Below are 16882 nucleotides of genomic sequence, written 5' to 3'. Positions count from 1 at the left end.
GCCCCAGGACACACAAGCATACAGAATGACTGCGGTGCATTGACTATGCAATATACATGTACACATATATGCACAATGCCAGGAGTGTGCACCATACACACACACACACACCCGTCTGGGGACTCACCTTGCCCATCCCGGAGTGTGCGTGCCCCATCTTCACCACCACAGGGTACGTCGTGCTGCTGAGCTGGTTGGGGAGGGGAGGGCAGAGCATGGTCAGGGCTGGGGGTCTGATCGCCAGGGGGATGGCACTGAGAGAAGCCCATTTAGCGGGAGCCACATCAGGAGCCACTTCCCAGAAGAGGCGAGTCAGAGACAGACAGCAGCAAGGGTGTCACACAGCGTCTCTGAGCCCAGAATCGAACTCTGAGCCCTGCCTGCCCATCCCTCCCTCCACTACCCCCAAGTGCCAGACATTCCGCCTCTGCTTTCCCGGGCAGAGGCATGGGATAGGGGTGGGGGACTTTTCCGGAAAAGGGAAAGTTTGTTTTGACAGTGAATGGATAATAGAGAAGTGAGTGTGTACTTGTGCGTGCACGGGGGTGTGGTGGTGAGCACACAGTAACCAGACCCCTCAGCCAGGCCTCGTGTGAGCATCAGTCATACACAGACGCAACCTACAGACCTGCACACAAACCCTCAGAACTCAGACCTACACAACCAAACCCAGAGATTCCCACACATGTCAACACTAGCAAGATGGAAAGACCCAGAACCAATACAGGCTCTGGGCACACTCTGCTCTCTGGCTACAGATATCCACATAGTCGTTCAGCCAGCCGGGTGCTCGCACTTTGGGGCAGGCACTCCCGGCCAGCCTCCTTGCCCAGCAGCAGACACACACACACACACACACACACACACACACACATGCGTGCAGCCCCTTTCCTCTCACCCAAACCTACCAGACAGAAGGATACACAACATGGAGGATTACCCACGCAATACAGAGACGACCCTCAGAATGCACCAGAGACACACACAACTGACAGGCACACATGACACAACCGGGCACAGACTCAACACTCACAGACACACACGCAACACTCCCAGGCATCTGCACAAAGAACAGAACCCATGCCTCCTATAGAGATACCCACCTTTCTAGGTAGTCACATAACCACCCACACCACGCCCCCCGGGGAGCAAAACGTACATCTAGGGACACACACACACACACACAAAACATGCCTTGCCATCTATACAAACGGAAATACACACACACACACACACGCATTTGAGTGTGGGGGTACCCCGAGTGCCCTGCAACCCTGGCTGGGGAGAGGGGCCGGGGCCGGGCGCCCCCAACTCGGGGGCCCTGCACCACCGCCCCCTCGCCCTCTCGCCCCCAGAAATGGCTTTCCCGGAGGGGCTGCTGGGGGCGGCGGCAGCGGTTCCCAGTTCCCGACAGGCACAGGAAGCCCGCAGGCTCAGGATGACCGATTGACCTTCAGGCCTCACCCTCTCTCGCCGCACCCCCACCTTCCTCATTTCCCAAATGACTGGCGTCATGACGGGGCCCTGAGAGGCACGGTGTTGGGACAGGGGTTACGGGGATCCTCTAGTTAGCATTCCAGTGTGACAATGCAGAGGCGGCGCTTGACGCAAGGCTCCAGCGCACACGCAGCTCGGAGCCGAACACCACGTCCACAATTACACGTGCAACCTCGCCCCGCTCTGCAGAGGCTGACGGGCAACTCCCTGAAGTGACATGGAGCACGCCTGCACCACGCAGAGGGGCACACGCCACCTAAAGGCACACACGCAGTTCTTGGAGGCAGAGACACAGGAGAGCTGCGCATTAGTGCACACGCACCCCCCGCACCCCACCGCCAATCCCCCAGGTTTCTAGGCCCCTCTTTTCATAAACATTCCCTGTTTGCGCTGGACCTGAGCCTGAACACAGCCCTGGGTGTCGGGTGTCGGTGCGCGATTGTGCTGGCCCATGTGTGCAGGAGGGCAGGGAGCTTTGCTCTCTAGGATTCCCCCGGAGAGCCCTGCGTTTTGACTCTCGGCCTCTCCTCCTCCTCAGGCCACATGGCACCCCCAGGCAGGTCGCTGAACCTTCCCTGGGCCTCAGTTTCCTGATCTGTACAAGGGGTACCACGGAGGCCCAAAGCACTTGGCACGCTGTGGGCAATGATGGGGCGTCTGCTCCGCACACCCGGCCGGCCCCACGGTCCTTCTTCACCACCCATCGGGCTCCCCCCCGGGGACCACACACCTGGATACCCCTCCTTGACAGCACCGCCCCCCACCCCCCCACCCCCGCCCCGGTTTCAAAGCCCGCACTACAAACCAGAAGCCCAGAACCCCTCACGTGTAGACATGCAGCCCGACTTGGGGCTGACTCAGGCTGGGGAGTCAGAGCCGGCCTTGGGAAGCAGCGTCCGTGAGGGGCTTTCCCTTCCTGCGCAGTTCCCTCCGGCCAAGCGCTGACTTACTCAGCCCCTGCCTCATTCACTCTCCCTCCCCACTTTCACAACCGGCTTCCCCAAATTCCTGGTTTACTTTCCTTCCCCCCATCAGGGTCATTTCTTCATCCTCATTCCTTGCTTGGTGGCTCTTGACCCCTTGGTGTGTCGCATTTTCCTCATCTGCCTAGGGAGAGACGCAAGTCTGTGCCTACCAGGGAAGTTGGGAGGAAGAGATTAGTTATTTCAGGAAAAGTGCTTAGCGCGCTATCTTGCGCACAGGAAGCCTCCTCCATCCTCAAAAAGCTCGGGGCGCCGTTATCAGCACGGGTTGGGGTGGTGGGGGGGGAGGGGCAGCCAACATTGATTAACAAGGAAGCAGCTGGGATCAAAGCACTCACCGAGATTTTACAGCTGGGTTTAATACCCATAACAGCTGGAGGTGGTGGTGCTGGCGGAGCTTACCTCCCTGAGTTCCGCAAGCTTCAGGAGCAAGGGGGCAATGAAGACCAAATGGGAGAATTTATACAAAGAATATAGGGCACAGCGCTCAGTAAGTGGCTGCCGGCATCGCTCCCATCACTATTATTACTGGTCTGCCTTCCCTGACTAACAAAGGACGTTAATGAGCCCTTAGAGCCCTTTCCCAGGACCCCAGTGAAGATTCAGGCAGCATCTGGAAGCTGGTGGGCAGGGATTGCCTCACCACCACCCCCCTCCAGAGGTGTGGGAGGGTTGGTGGGGAAGGGGCAGGGCAGGATGGGAGCGGATCTGTTTTCTCCTGACTCACTGCCCTCTTTCCCCACCAGTGAACTACCCCCCCCCAGCCCCCAATGCTCACTAATTCACTGGCACATTCCCCACTTGCCAGGGCTGTGCCACACCTCAGTGAGAGCCTAGCACCGGTTAGCCTGGGTTCAAATCCCAGCCGTGTCCTGTGATCCTGGGAAAGTTCTCCAATCCCTCTATGCTCCTATTTCCTCATCTGTAAAATGGGAATAACACCAGTACCCATCTCAGAGGTTTTACTGTGAGCTTTCAGTGAGAAAAGTTATGCGGAGTGCCTGGTACACAATTGGTGCTCTATAAATGATCTATGATCATTTGTCTTTGTGTTTGTTTGTTTGCTTTTCTTAAAGATTTTATTTTAAGTAATCTCCACACCCAACGTGGGGCTGGAACTCACAACCCTGAGATCAATAGTCAGCTCCACGGACTGAGCCAGCCAGGAGCCCCTTCCTGTGTTTTTTTGAGGGGTTAAGATCCAGGCTCTGGCTTCAGGCCACCTGAGTTCAAATCCCAGTTCTGCTACTTACTAGCGGTGATCTTGGCTAAGTCACTTAACCCCTCCGTACCTCAGTTGTCCTACCTTGTATTCCTCTTCCACTTGATGAGGGAGCACGAGGCTGGCTGAAGACAAAGCAAAAGCTGGCGCCTTGCATGACCCTCACGCCCTTCTCCGTCCGCTCCCCCCACCTGCCTTATCTCTCTTCCCTGCTTCTACTCCATTTGTTTCCTCTCTGCCTTGCTTGCCCTTCACCAGACTGTCAGATCTCCCAGGAGAGGGATTTCGGCTGTGCTAGGCACACAGTAGGCGCACAAGCAATGTTTATTAAAGGGATGAACTCACTGGGGCTTCAGCCATGGGGAGCTGGGCGGGGGACTGGGTAGACTTTGGAGAGAGTTTGGAGAATTTAGGGAATTGCCTTGGGAGGGGGGCTAGTTCTGCCTCTAAGCCCTGCATAGAGGCTGCCTGGAAGGATGGTGACTGATGTGGAGATGGGGGTGGGTGGCCAGGGCGAGGCCCAGAGGGAGGGAGAGGAGGAGGGTGCATCTCCTTTTCGGCCCGCCCCTTGGCCTCCACCGAGGGTGGGCGGATGAGTAATGCATCCAGGAAGCCTGGAGGCCTGTGGTTTCCGCACCACTCCCACCCCCGCCCCTCGCGTGGACATTTATCCCCTGCTGCTCAGGCCCTGCCGCCATCGCCGCAGACCCAGCACCCCTGAGAGATACACCAGAGGTAGGCTGGGGCCCTGGGCAGCCCCGCGGGGCCTGGAGCCAGGCTGGAGCTTTCCTGCCAGACCCCTGGCCGCTCAGCCTGGCCGGTGGCGGGCTCTGGGATCCTGGGCTGGTCAATGGGAGGAGGGCGGGAGGGTGCTGGACCGGCTCCCCCCCCCCACCATCCCCACGCTCCAAACTCCTTGGAATCCCGACATCTACCCCGGACTCCTCTGAACCCATGAACCCCTAATATCACAGCTGCCTTCCAGGCCACCAGCTCCCCTAAATTCTGCTCCCCCAACCCTCCAGACTCCTAAGTCCCCAACTCCTCAACGTTCTCTGCTCCCAAATCCTTCAGGCACCCCGCCCCCTTAAGTCCCCAAACTTCCTGAACCCCCAATGTCCTCCCCATTCCTGAGCTTCTCTCCATTCCTCCAATCTTAATATGCACAACCCTGAAACCCCAAACTCCTCCAGCTCCCCAAACCCCAAATTCCTCACCCCAGCTTCTCGACCTTCCAACTTTCCAGCGTCCCTAAATCCTGTAACCCCTCTGCCCCCTTAATCTTTAAATCCTACAATCTCCTGCCCTCCCCACTCAAATACCTCAACTCCCAGACTCTCCCAACCCCCAGCCCTCTCAGCTCCTCTGGGCTCCCAACTCCCAAATCCCCAACTTCCTTAAAATCTCCACACACCTCCAACCCCTCAAGCCCAGAGTGCAGTGGCTTAGTTGCCTTCCAAGCTGGCAGTGGGAGTCGGAGGGGGTGCTGCACACATTGGCAGAGGACCACTGACCACTCCTCCCCAACCCGCAGCAACCACCCGCAGCACCCACCATGGCACCCTTGGCACCCCTGGCCTCCTGCATCCTGTTATTGCTGTGGCTGACAGCCCCCAGCAGGGCCTGTACCTGTGCCCCACCGCACCCGCAGACAGCCTTCTGCAACTCCCAGATCGGTGAGTGCACCCCACTCTGCCCCCCACACTCCGTGCTTTGGTTTCCCCTCAGTCCCGCAAGGTTCACAATGGCTCCTACCTTTAGAGCAATCCCACTCAGCCCTGCACTGACTGATTTAGACACCCTGGCATCCCCAGGCTTCCTTGATTTCTCCAGGCCCAGTCCCACCCCAGGGCCTTTGCACTGGTGGCTTCCTCTTCCTGGGACACTGTTTTGCGAAGGTCTTGGGGTGGGGCGGCCCCAGATGTCAGATGGTCTTCCTCAACTACTCTGTTCGAAATTTTAACCCCCATCCCCTAGTACTCCTCATCCCAGCTCTAAAATTCCCCAACACACTGAATACCTCCCATACGCTTATTTATTTCGCTTGTGTTCAGTCTCTTCCTGGCTAGAATGTGAGCTTCACAAGGGAGCGGGGCTTCTGTGGTTTCTGTTCACTGTGGTGTTCCTAACACCCATAGCAGTGCCTGGCACACGGTGTGCTCTGAAATATCTGTGGTGCGAATGAACACACGACGAGTATATGAGAAAGGCTTAAAGCAGCTCCTGGCAAAGAGTAGTCACTCAATATAGAGATTAATCGATTACCCAGGGTGTACATCAGTTGGCGTGCCAGCTGGTGTTCCAGCGATCCCTACTGAAGTCTGGGCTTCGCGAATGTTAGGACTGTGATTATTTTACTTTATTGGCTCAGGCAGTCCATTTGACTCGTCTTCCCCTCGCTCCCTCCTGCAGTCATCAGGGCCAAGTTCGTGGGGACCGCAGAAGTCAACCAGACCGACTTAAACCGGCGTTACGAGATCAAGATGACCAAGGTATCCCTCCCGCCCTTTCCCCAGCACTTCCTAACACCTTCCCGTCAAAGTCAAAGCCCAGGAAGTTAGCTGTGATGTCAGGATGCTAGAGAGGACTTCAGGGAAGAGCGTGGAGTGGGAGGGCTGTCAGTAAGACAGACTCTTGTTGACAGATGTTCAAAGGGTTCAGCGCCTTGGGGAATGCCTCTGACATCCGGTTCGTTGACACCCCCGCCCTGGAGAGCGTCTGCGGATACTTCCACAAGTCCCAGAACCGCAGCGAGGAGTTTCTCATCGCCGGTGAGGCCCCGCCCCCTCGCCCGGTGCCAGGCCAGCCGGTCCCTCCGACGCTGCCCCGCAGCCAGGACCAGGCGAGGCTCCGAGGGGCTGGTCCCAGTTGAAATGGGGATCGCCCCGATCTCAGCCTATTAGAAAAGCCGGGGCTTTGCCCCCGCCGGGGTCTGTGCTCCAGGGACGCCAATCAGGTGCCGTCCTGCCCACCCCCCCCAGCCCAGCCAATCAGCTGCTGCCTATTGCCCCCCCTCAACACCCCAGGAAACCTGCAGAATGGACACCTGCAGATCAACACCTGCAGTTTCGTGGCTCCTTGGAACGGACTGAGTAGCTCTCAGCGTCGGGGCTTCACCAAGACCTATGCCGCCGGCTGCGAGGAGTGCACGGTGAGTAGCCTGGGCCCTGCCCCCCCCCCCCCCCCCCCCCCTGGAAAGCGACCCTCGGGGCTCTTCCTCTAAACCGTGGCTTGTTTCTTGCTCCCTCTGGCTATTCCTTGTCCGTACGGCTGCTCCCCAAACCCTAGGGCTGACCCTGATCTCTCTTGTTATTCCCCCGAACCTGACAATGTTCCCTTAAAATTCTGGTTGTTCTTAGCTGTGTCTGATTCCTGAGGACTCTGCTGTTCCCCTGACTGTCGAGCTACTGCTTTTCCCTCTTAATCCCCCTTGTGACTATTTTCTAGTCCCCCTGTCTATTCCTGATCCCCCCACCCCCACCCCGGGATTGTTTCTTGGTTCTCTAGAATGTTCTCCAAGTTCCCAAAGTGCTGATCCCCCAACCCACTGACTCTTTCCCCAGCACCTCCGATTCTTGCTCTGACTGCCTCACACACAGGGGTGTGTTTTACGTTGCCCTTCTGACTGTCCAAGGCTTTCTCCCTATGGCCCTGAACGTCCTCTGATCCCAGTGGCTGTGTCTGAGCCCCATGGCTCTTTCCTATTCCCAAGTCCCCACCCCCCATCCCTGGGCCAGCTGCTCCCTATCCTTCGGGATAGTTCCCTTGGAAGCCTGCCTGACCGCCCCCCACTCGTAACTGTTCCCCAACCAGTATTCCAGGAAACTGATCACAGTTGGCTGGATTACTGTGGCCAAGCCCAGTGACTGTTCCTCCAGCAGGAGGGGCTGTTCTCTAGTCTCTCCCCAGGTGGGGCAACACCAGGTCTCCCTAGAAGCTCAGTGTTGAAAACTGAGGAGGGGAAGATTCTGCTGTGTAGGGGAGGTAGAGGCAGGGGGAGAAGTCCTGAGACACGCCTCCCTTCCCTCCACTAGGTGTTCCCCTGCTCATCCCTCCCCTGCAAGCTGCAGAGTGACACTCATTGCTTGTGGACCGACCAGTTCCTCTCCGGCTCGGACAAGGGTTTCCAGAGCCGCCAGCTTGCCTGCCTGCCCAGAGAGCCTGGGCTCTGCACCTGGCAGTCCCTGCGGTCTCGGGTGGCCTAGATCCCACCCCCGGCGGAAGCCGGAGCCTGCACAGTGTTCACCCCACTTCCCACTCCTGTCTGTCTTCATCCCACAAGACAATGAAATAAAGAACTACCATCCAGCAGGTAGTGTCCCCGTGTCATGTCTGGGAACAAATCCATGTCGCTGATGACCTGGTGGCAGCATCAGGGGACCGAGGCTGAGGGGGGTGAGGGATGGGAAATCTGCATTTCGCCTAAAATTTCAGGTATTGGGAGTCATTCTCCACGTCGGCATCGGCATCGGCACCCGCGATCGGCCACACCAGCAATGGCCATTTCACCTGCGTTACCCACCACAACGTACCAGATAATCTCGCTTTCCCTGATACTTAAGAACAGCTTACCAGGCTAATTTCTGATCCTGTTTGCACCGGGCCCTCTAGAAAATTATCCCACTACTGACAAATCACTACCTCCCTGGCAGACCCCTCCTCCATTCACAAGCCCCTCTCCAGTCGCCAAGCTCATCAACAAATGTCTGACTGATCAGCAAACAGCTCTCTTCCCCTGGGCACTGTCCTAATGTCATCCAGGAGGAAGCCCTGTTCCCTCCACATCTGTGGTACTGCCATCCCCACCCTTAGGTTTCCTACTGTGAGTCTTCCCTAAGTGAAAGGGGAAAGCTGGGGGGGGTCGCTCAGAGCGCCCCAGTGTCCCATCTCACCACGTGACCCAGCCAGGGCCTCTGGAAGAAGGGGCAGTCAGGGCTCCCCACCTGTGGCCTGCGGGAGAGTGGCCATTTGAGGAATAGGAGGGAGGAGGAGAAGTTGTGATCTGGAAATCCCCAACCTCTGCCCTTCATCCCCTTCCCCTACTTCTCCCTAACTCCCCCCCCTTTTAATATTTATTTATTTATTTATTTGGGAGAGGGAGAGAGAGCAGGAGCAGGGAGGAAGGAGCATAGGGAGAGGGAGAAGCAGACTTCCCGCTCAGCAGGGAGCCCGAGGCGGGGCTTGATCCCAGGACCCCAGGATCATCACCTGAGCCACCCAGGAGCCCCTCCCCTAACTCCTTTGACTACCACTGAAGGCACTACAGCAGTGAAGTGCAGGTAGGGTTCAAAATCAAGACCAGCCAGGTATGTCAGCCTACACTGCCCATGTATCTCCCATACAGACGTTGCCTTATCCAAACTGGGGCCTCTAGACCCAAGCCTCACCTTTCTGGCTCATCTTCCCCCATAAATCCTGAGTGACAGATGCTCCAAACATTCCCTTCCGCAGGCCTTCTTGTTCCCCAGCACGGCCCTTCCCAGTCTCTGGCTTCTGTCCCTTATGCCCCAAAGATCCTGATTCAAGTGAGCTCCTGGGACCCAGAACCTCAGACTGGTGCACACTTGAGCATCACCCTTGATCCGAACCTGCTTGCAAAAAGGCTCCAGTGCACCTTCTTAGGTGAAGGAAAGGAGGCCCCCTCCAATGCCCTCCCATCGGACTGCCCACCGCTCCTAACAAGAAGCCAGATCTCCTCCAGGGAGTTCTGGGGTCAGCAAGCTGGCCCCCTGGATCCTCTATGGCTCTCTGCTCTTGCACTCCTGGGAGATGCCCCCAGGGTCCAACATACGTCCTAAATCAGGATGGGTAGATTTTGAGCTCTCTGCACCTGATTCTCTGCCCACTCCGGGGACAACCACTGCACCGAAAATTTCTGTGTCAACATTGAGACCTCAGTTATGCCTTGGCAGGCTCTGAACCCCGTCCCCTGGAAGGGGCAAATGGCTCCTTGGCTGATGCGTGTGACGGTAAGGACCCTTGGTGCCCTCATTGCTATGGGCTCAGCTGCTCCCAACAGTTCACCAAACCCTAGTAGCAGCTCCCTGCATTCTTCCACTGTTGTTCCCTGGTCCCAGGGCCCAGTCTCCGAGCCCTTGGCTGGGCTGGAATCCGTGGGAGGAAGGTGAGGTAGGACGAGGCAGCGGAAAAGGCCAGAGCCGAGCGTGGAGGCCGGTCTCCTGCCGCCTTGCCCGCCAGCAGGTGGTGCCCTGGTTCCAGACGGCAGGGCTTCAAGGCCGGCCGACCAGCAGGCCCTGTGGAGGCCAAAACAACATCCTAGGCCACCTCCCCAAGCAGGAGCCCCTGGCAGGATTTCTATGGTCCTGGGGTCCCTACATTCTCCCCATAGCTCTTCTGAGCTTCTCCAGTAAAGTGAGTCACACGCCCCCACCCCCAGCATTCCATGTGTCTGGGTGTGAATCTCTGCTCGGAACAGACGGATGGCTGAGAGGAAGCACGTGGGGATGACAGCCCTGTGAGGTGTGCAGGATGGAGTTGGGGGGGGGCGGTCCCAGCTTAACAGGTGGCCGGGGGGCTGGCCCTCATCTGAACTTCATCTGAGCCTCAATAATTCTCCCTAAAAAAATAGGCCTCAAGGTGCCTACTCAGAATCCTTCTTTTTAAAAAAAAAAAAAAAGATTTTATTTACTTGACAGACAGAGATCACAAGTAGGCAGAGAGGCAGAGAGAGAGGAGGAAGCAGGCTCCCTGCTGAGCAGAGAGCCCGATGTGGGGCTCGATCCCAGGACCCTGGGATCATGACCTGAGCCGAAAGCAGAGGCTTTAACCCACTGAGCCACCCAGGCGCCCCATGAATCCTTCTGAGGTCCATGCTATGGTTGGAGGATGGTTAATGCGTGCGTTCGTCCCATGGGTATTTTTTTTCAGGTCAAAACACAAAACGCTCATAAATAACAACTTCATGGGTAATATCATTAACAGTGACTTTGTTTCTAGACAGGTGACGTGTAGTGAATAAGAACATGAACATGAAGGCTGGAGCCAGGCCATTTGCATCCCAGTCCTGCCCTTTCCCTATACAAGCCCTATGTCCTTGGGGAAATCACATGATCTCTTTGTGTCTCAGTTTCCACATCTGTAAAATGGGGATAGAAAGAATGCCTAACTCGCAGGGACAGTGTTTGCAATAAATGAGGTCATACGTAGCACTTACAAGTATTAGTTATCATTAGTAGTAGCTGTATGCCGAATATAATTTCACATATAACAACAGTAGTGATCATTCTTATCAGTAACTATTATTTACAGTATTGTAAATAATGTATAATATCAGTAGTAATAATTTAATGCACTCGGAAAACCTTAGTTTAACTTGAGATCCTGGTAACCTCCCCAGAGATGTTATAGATGTTTAATATGCTCGTTTGGGATGTTTTTTCTTATTCCTCTGAAGCTTGTACATTTTTTCCCAGTGAGCAAGTCTCCCCGACCGAAAAACACCAACATTTTCAAAGCCTTCTAAGGAACCGCCCCCAAGTCAGTGATAATGTTCCCTGCTATCAAGTCCTCACTGTGGTGACGAAATCACCGCACATACAAATCTCTTCTGTTGCCAAGACCACAGGTGACCAGTTTCTAAGTACTTGCTAAATCTTTTCTTGGAAAAGTTCTCTCTTCTCACTCTACAAATCCCCTCTTTCACAACTAGCCCCATAACAAATATCTCTGTTGAGCTACTGCCTTATTCATAAATACCCTACTGACATCTCCCCATTGGTGACCCCCCACTGACAAATCTCCCCATTTATAAATACCTGGCAGCAATCTATCACCCACTGAGGGATCCCAGGGACAAATATCTCTCTTCATAATTACCCATCATCTGAATATCCCCTACTGACCACCCAGTTCACAAATCTATTTGCAAATGGTATATTCTCAATTTATGACATAATTCTCATGGACAATCTTTTTTTTTTTAAAGGATTTTATTTTGAGATGCCTGGGTGACTCAGTCAGTTAATCAACTGCTTCTGGTTCAGGTCATGATCCCAGGGTCCTGGGATCAAGCCCCAGGTCAGGCTCCCTGCTTCTCCCTCTGCCCCTCCCCCTCCGCTCCTGCTCAGGCACTCTCTGTCCCTCTCTCAAAAATAAATAAAAAAAATCTTTTTTAAAAACAGATTTTATTTTAAGAAATCTCTACACCCAACCTGGAGCTCAAACTTAGAACCCTGAGATCAAAAGTCACATGCTTTGTCTACTGAACCCAGCCAGTCACCATCCCCCACTGACAAGCTTTATCGACAAATCACCCTATTCCTGTATCTCTACCCACTGACATATCTCCTCATTCAGACAGGCCCATAAAAATGCTCCCATTGATAAACCCCTTGTCAAATCTTCCCATTCAGAAATACCCACCACTGATCTCTATCTCATTGATTAGCCTGCTTGAAAATCTTTCCATTCATTGAGCCCCATATAGCCCCCTATTGATCGACCCTCATTGAAATTTCCCCATTCTTAGATACCTCCAGTTGGAAAAATGTCCTTGCTGGAACAGCTCCCAATGTATTACCATATATGTTGAAATATCTCTCCCCAGCCCACCAATGACAGATGAAGAGGTATATTTCTTTTCTTTTTTGGGGGGGATTTTAAAAAAAAATTTTAAGATTTTATTTATTTATTTGACAGACAGAGATCACAAGTAGGCAGAGAGGCAGGCAGAGAGAGAGAGAGAGAGAGAGAGAGAGAGAGAGGAGGAAGCAGGCTCCCTGCTGAGCAGAGACTCTGCCTGATGCAGGGCTCGATCCCAGGACCCTGGGATCATGACCTGAGCCTAAAGCAGAGGCTTTAACCCACTGAGTCACCCGGGCGCCCCTAAAAAAAATTTTTTTAAGTAATTTCTACATCCAACCTGGGGCTTGAACTCAGAACCCTGAGATCAAGAGCCTCATGCTCCACTGACTGTGCTGACAGAGCCAGCCAGGCGTTCTACATGAAGAAGCAGATTTCTATAATAAGACCAGCCCTTTCTTTTCCTCAGTAATGATGGACACCTAGGTCTCACCATCCAGCCCTGGACGCCTCCTCTATGGCAGTAGTGAAAACCCCAAAACCAACTCTTATCACACCGGAAAGCTTGCTCCAAAGGAAACAATTAGGACACAGGTTGTCTTTCAGTGTGGGAATGAAGGTGGAGATTTTTGAAAAAAAAAAAAAAGATAAGTTGAAAGTCTCTTTAAGAGGCCACTGGAACCTCAAATAGACTGCCCAACTCCTGATTCCCCACTCCACTAGAAGGCTGGAGGTACGCTTCCTTGAAAGAAGAAAAGAGAGCTTATGTGTGCAGGGATACCCACGCCACACCTTCCTCTTGTTGACTATTTTTTTTTACAAAGTTTTTTTTTTTTTTAATTTATTTGACACATAGAGATCACAAGTAAGCAGAGAGGCAGGCGGGGGGGAGGGAGAGAAGCAGGCTCCCTGCTGAGCAGAGAGCCCAGTGTGGGGCTGGATCCCATGACCCTGGGATCATGACCTGAGCCAAAGGCAGGGGCTTTAACCCATTGAGCCACCCAGGTGCCCCTCTTGTTGACTATTTATCTACCCCTGAACTTGGGTCTCTTGCTGAACCTTTGAGGAGAGCTATAGCTCTGATGGATGGAGGTGGGGCTGCTGGCCAGAGGCCCAGACTCTGTGTCTTCCCTCACCCCACCATGGGGCCTCCCCCTGGCCCCAGGACCCTGAAAAGCAGTAGTGTTAGAGAGGTGCTCCCTGAATCTTCTCCTGCTTAGGGGTGAGCTGGGCCAGAGAAAGACCATTTCTCAGCTCTAACCCCTACCCATGTCTCTCAAGCACCTGCCATGAGTCCCACCTTCCTGCTGGTTCCTGCTTTGCTCCTGGCTCTGTCCATGACCACCCTTGGGCAAGCCTTTGGATGCTACCATCCACACACCCATACTATTTATCATAACCCAGACATGGATAAGTCTGGCCAGACCTTGGAGAGGCCTCCAACACAGGGGCTCATGGTGAGGTTCCAGAAGGGGAGGTAAAGTCCCCTGAGGTGAGAGAACCTGGAGGGGAGGTGCTCTGCAAACTTTTTTTCAGGAGTTTTAGGGATGGTGGAAATCTTGCCTCAACCCAAAAGGGTTCCCTGACACATTTCTCTCATTCCTAGTTCTCATGGCTTGATTCCGGGGGCTAGTCCTCCTCATGCGGGACCATCATGTGGGAGACTTTGCCAACCTCTTCCTCACACCTGTCTCCCCACCAAAATATAAGTCCCTGACCCTGCACTGGCAGAGGAAATGGGTGAGTCTCTGAGACCAAAAAGCTACTGATGTAATACTAAGACCTCAGTCCCTCACCCCATAAATGCTCCTCAGGGTACCTCTCCCTTTCCTTCCTTGTTTCACAAACAATCAAGGTTCCTAAAGGGGCACCTCTGGTTCACAAGTGTACCCAAATATAAAGAGCAATGTGGTTCATTTTATTTACATGCTCATGAAGAACAGCTGAGACACCCATGAGAAGAGTCTCTACCCTGCATGGACTCCTCATCCTCAGGCTTCTCCCCATCTCAGTCCTGGAACTCCGTACCCCCTGCCCAGGATATTTTTCCCACAAGTGCCCCCCCAGGATACTGTGCCCCCAGTTTAGACTAATCCCAGCAAATTCTATCCCAATACCATAGTGTTCTGAGCTTTTGGGATTGACCACTAGCGGATCACATTCCTAGCCAAGGGACTTCTGGTCACACCTTACTGACCTCCGGGAGTCAGGGATGGCATTTGTCCTCTCTAGGCTCTGCAAGAGATGGGAACTTGCACTTCCGGAAATGAGTGGTGTATCCTCGGAAGGGGCTTTGAGAGGAGCCTGTCAGGGAGGCTTCCTCAGTATCTACAGGGAAGGGTGCCCCAGGGTGGGCGGTTGGGTGTTGAGTGTGTCTCTCAGGTGTGCGTGGCCACAGTGCCACTCTTCCCTGTTCTTTCTGCTCCCCGCTCCCTCCCTGCATCCCCTGCCCCTTCACCCTGTTCCCCGTGTCCCCTGCCCCCTGCTTCTCCTCCATGTCCCCTCTCCCTGCTCCTGCTCCTGCTCCTGCTCCCTCTCCTAGCTCTCTTCTTCCCACCCTGCTCCTCCCTGCTTCCCCACCATGAGCTACTCCCTTTCCCTCTTCCCTGGCCCCTCTGCCCATCCTTTGTGCACACCACCCTGCTCTCCTTGGAGCAAAAAGCTATGAGAAGTGTGAGGAGGGGTGCTCTGCCCAACCACTTCTACATGCCTTCCTGCCAGCAGCGCCCCCCCCCCCACAAAGCCACATCCGTAAGTCCCAACCTTGCACAGTGTCTGTGGAGGGACACCTGCTTATCTGAGCATGGGCAAGAACATGAAGCCATGAGGAGAGCCTGGGTGGCTCAGTCATTATGCTTAAGCAGCTGCCTTCGGCTCAGGTTACAATCCAAGATCCCAGGGTCCTTGGATCGAGACCCTCATCGGGCTCCCTGCTCAGCGGGGAGTCTGCTTTTCCCTCTCCCTCTTTCCCTCCCCCCTGCTTGTGCTCTCTCTTGCGCCCTCTCTCAAATAAATAAAACCTTAAAAAAAAAAGAGCATGAAGCCACGAACTTGGCTGCCTTCCCTGATGACCCAGTATCTGCTCTTGAACCCTCAGGTACAACAGCCTTCTGCCTGGAGCCCGGCCTTCTACTCAGCCACAGCAAGTAAGGGACTCTCCACCTTTCTCACTTGCAAGACTCCTCAAGCCCACCAACTTCCCACTACTGGCCCCTCAAGCCTCCCACAGACCATCGCCTTCTACCTGTTCTAGGGATCTATCTGATGACATCATATTTCTTTGTCTGGACACAAACAACAGGAATGCGTTCACTTTGCGACAATGTAAGAAGCTGCACACTTGGGACGGGGTCCTCTCTCCTGGACTTGTCATATCTCCGTAAGATTGGGCCCTCCAAAGAAAACTCCCCATCCTCTTGATGCGTCTCCCACGTGCCTTCCTTCACTGCCTTACTTACTCCTGCCCTCTCTTTTTTCACACAATCCTTACATGCCTGACTGTTGACTCACACTCCCAAGCACCCATCTCCTTCCCCACAGCACGAAATCCATGAATCCTGGGCCTAGAGAAGGGACTGGATCTTGACAAGCCCTGGGATCAGATTCCACCTGTTCTCCTGGGAACCCTCCATACATACTCACTGAGCCATATATCACCTGGAGTGTAGGAAGCAAGGGAGGGGAAGCAACCCTGATGATTCCTGGTGCCCTGCAGCCTGGACGGGAGTAGATGGGGTAGTGGAGTCAGAGTCTCCATAGGTACCTCCCACCACGTGATGGAGGTTGGGCAACCTTCCCACCAGAGCTTCAAAAGTATGGGGTGGGGAAGACAGCTTCCACAAATCCAGGCCTATCTTATGCCCCTCCATGCTGCACACTGAGATGGGGGACAAAAGAGGAAATGTGAGTGGCAAGCTAGCCTGCAGGAAGTCCCATGCCCATGTGATCCAGCCGCCATCATCCATCGCCCGCCATTAGCTCTGTCTTCTTCCCGGCCTCTTCGGTCCTGTTCTTCCTGCCTATGTATAGCTACAGAACAGCCAGGAGGTGGGACTGCCCTACTAGGTATCAGTAGTCAATGAGAAAATATAGTCATTAAGCTAGGGTTGCCCCAGGACAGGTGTAAAGAAAGTGACCAATGGACTGGATCAGAGTCCAGAACTGGCCCCCATTAACACATGAGATTTGGGTACACGGTGGAGGTGGCATACCAGATCTGTGGGGGAGGAAAGGAAAGATATGAAAGTGGATCTCAACCTACTTCATCCTGTATAGGAAAATCAATTCTAAAGAACATGCGTAATAAAGACATTTGTGAGAGTGCTACTTCTTCGCTATGTGAAGAACAGTGTTACATAAGTGAATGGACATTTCGACCATCCTGTAATGCATGTAGAGAAGTGCTCAAGAACACATGTAATAGAGATGTCCATAACAGCGTTAAAAAAAAAGGGGAAAAAGTCATTTCAGACAAAGGATTTAAATGTCAAAAACAAAGCTTGCCACTTTTATCATCCACTAGATTCCCATGTGTACATGGATCTATATCTGGACTTTAATTTTTCTTTTAGTCTGCCAGACTGCCCATTCATGTGTCAGCATCATATTGTTTAAATTAGAAAACCTTCATAGAATGTTT

General features: G+C 53.8%; 2 protein-coding genes across 4 annotated transcripts in view; one reads left to right on the top strand and one right to left on the bottom strand.

Annotated features, from left to right (window-relative positions):
* The window catches only part of SYN1 (synapsin I), a 46873-nt gene that overhangs the window by 5575 nt on the left and 24416 nt on the right, over positions 1-16882 (bottom strand). For both annotated transcript variants that reach the window (XM_004754979.3, XM_004754981.3), the window contains exon 6: positions 128-190. In XM_004754979.3, the coding sequence (XP_004755036.1) occupies positions 128-190 (63 nt within the window). The remainder of the gene's footprint in view (positions 1-127; positions 191-16882) is intronic.
* TIMP1 (TIMP metallopeptidase inhibitor 1) lies at positions 4307-8013 on the top strand. 2 transcript variants are annotated; one of them, XM_004754978.3, is made up of 6 exons: positions 4307-4437; positions 5237-5378; positions 6115-6194; positions 6347-6473; positions 6729-6853; positions 7737-8013. In XM_004754978.3, exons 2-6 carry the CDS (start codon positions 5258-5260, stop codon positions 7905-7907), a joined length of 624 nt encoding a protein of 207 aa, XP_004755035.1. In that variant the 5' UTR covers positions 4307-4437; positions 5237-5257; the 3' UTR covers positions 7908-8013. The 2 variants fall into 2 exon arrangements, with proteins under 2 accessions (XP_004755035.1, XP_044924303.1); XM_045068368.1 differs by having other exon boundaries at positions 4313-4437; positions 5250-5378.

This window comes from Mustela putorius, unplaced genomic scaffold (genome assembly GCF_011764305.1).
Source record: "Mustela putorius furo isolate JIRA1106 unplaced genomic scaffold, ASM1176430v1.1 tig00003903_pilon_pilon_pilon, whole genome shotgun sequence".
Classification (NCBI taxonomy): domain Eukaryota; kingdom Metazoa; phylum Chordata; class Mammalia; order Carnivora; family Mustelidae; genus Mustela; species Mustela putorius.
This window is presented reverse-complemented; position numbering and strand designations above follow the sequence as displayed.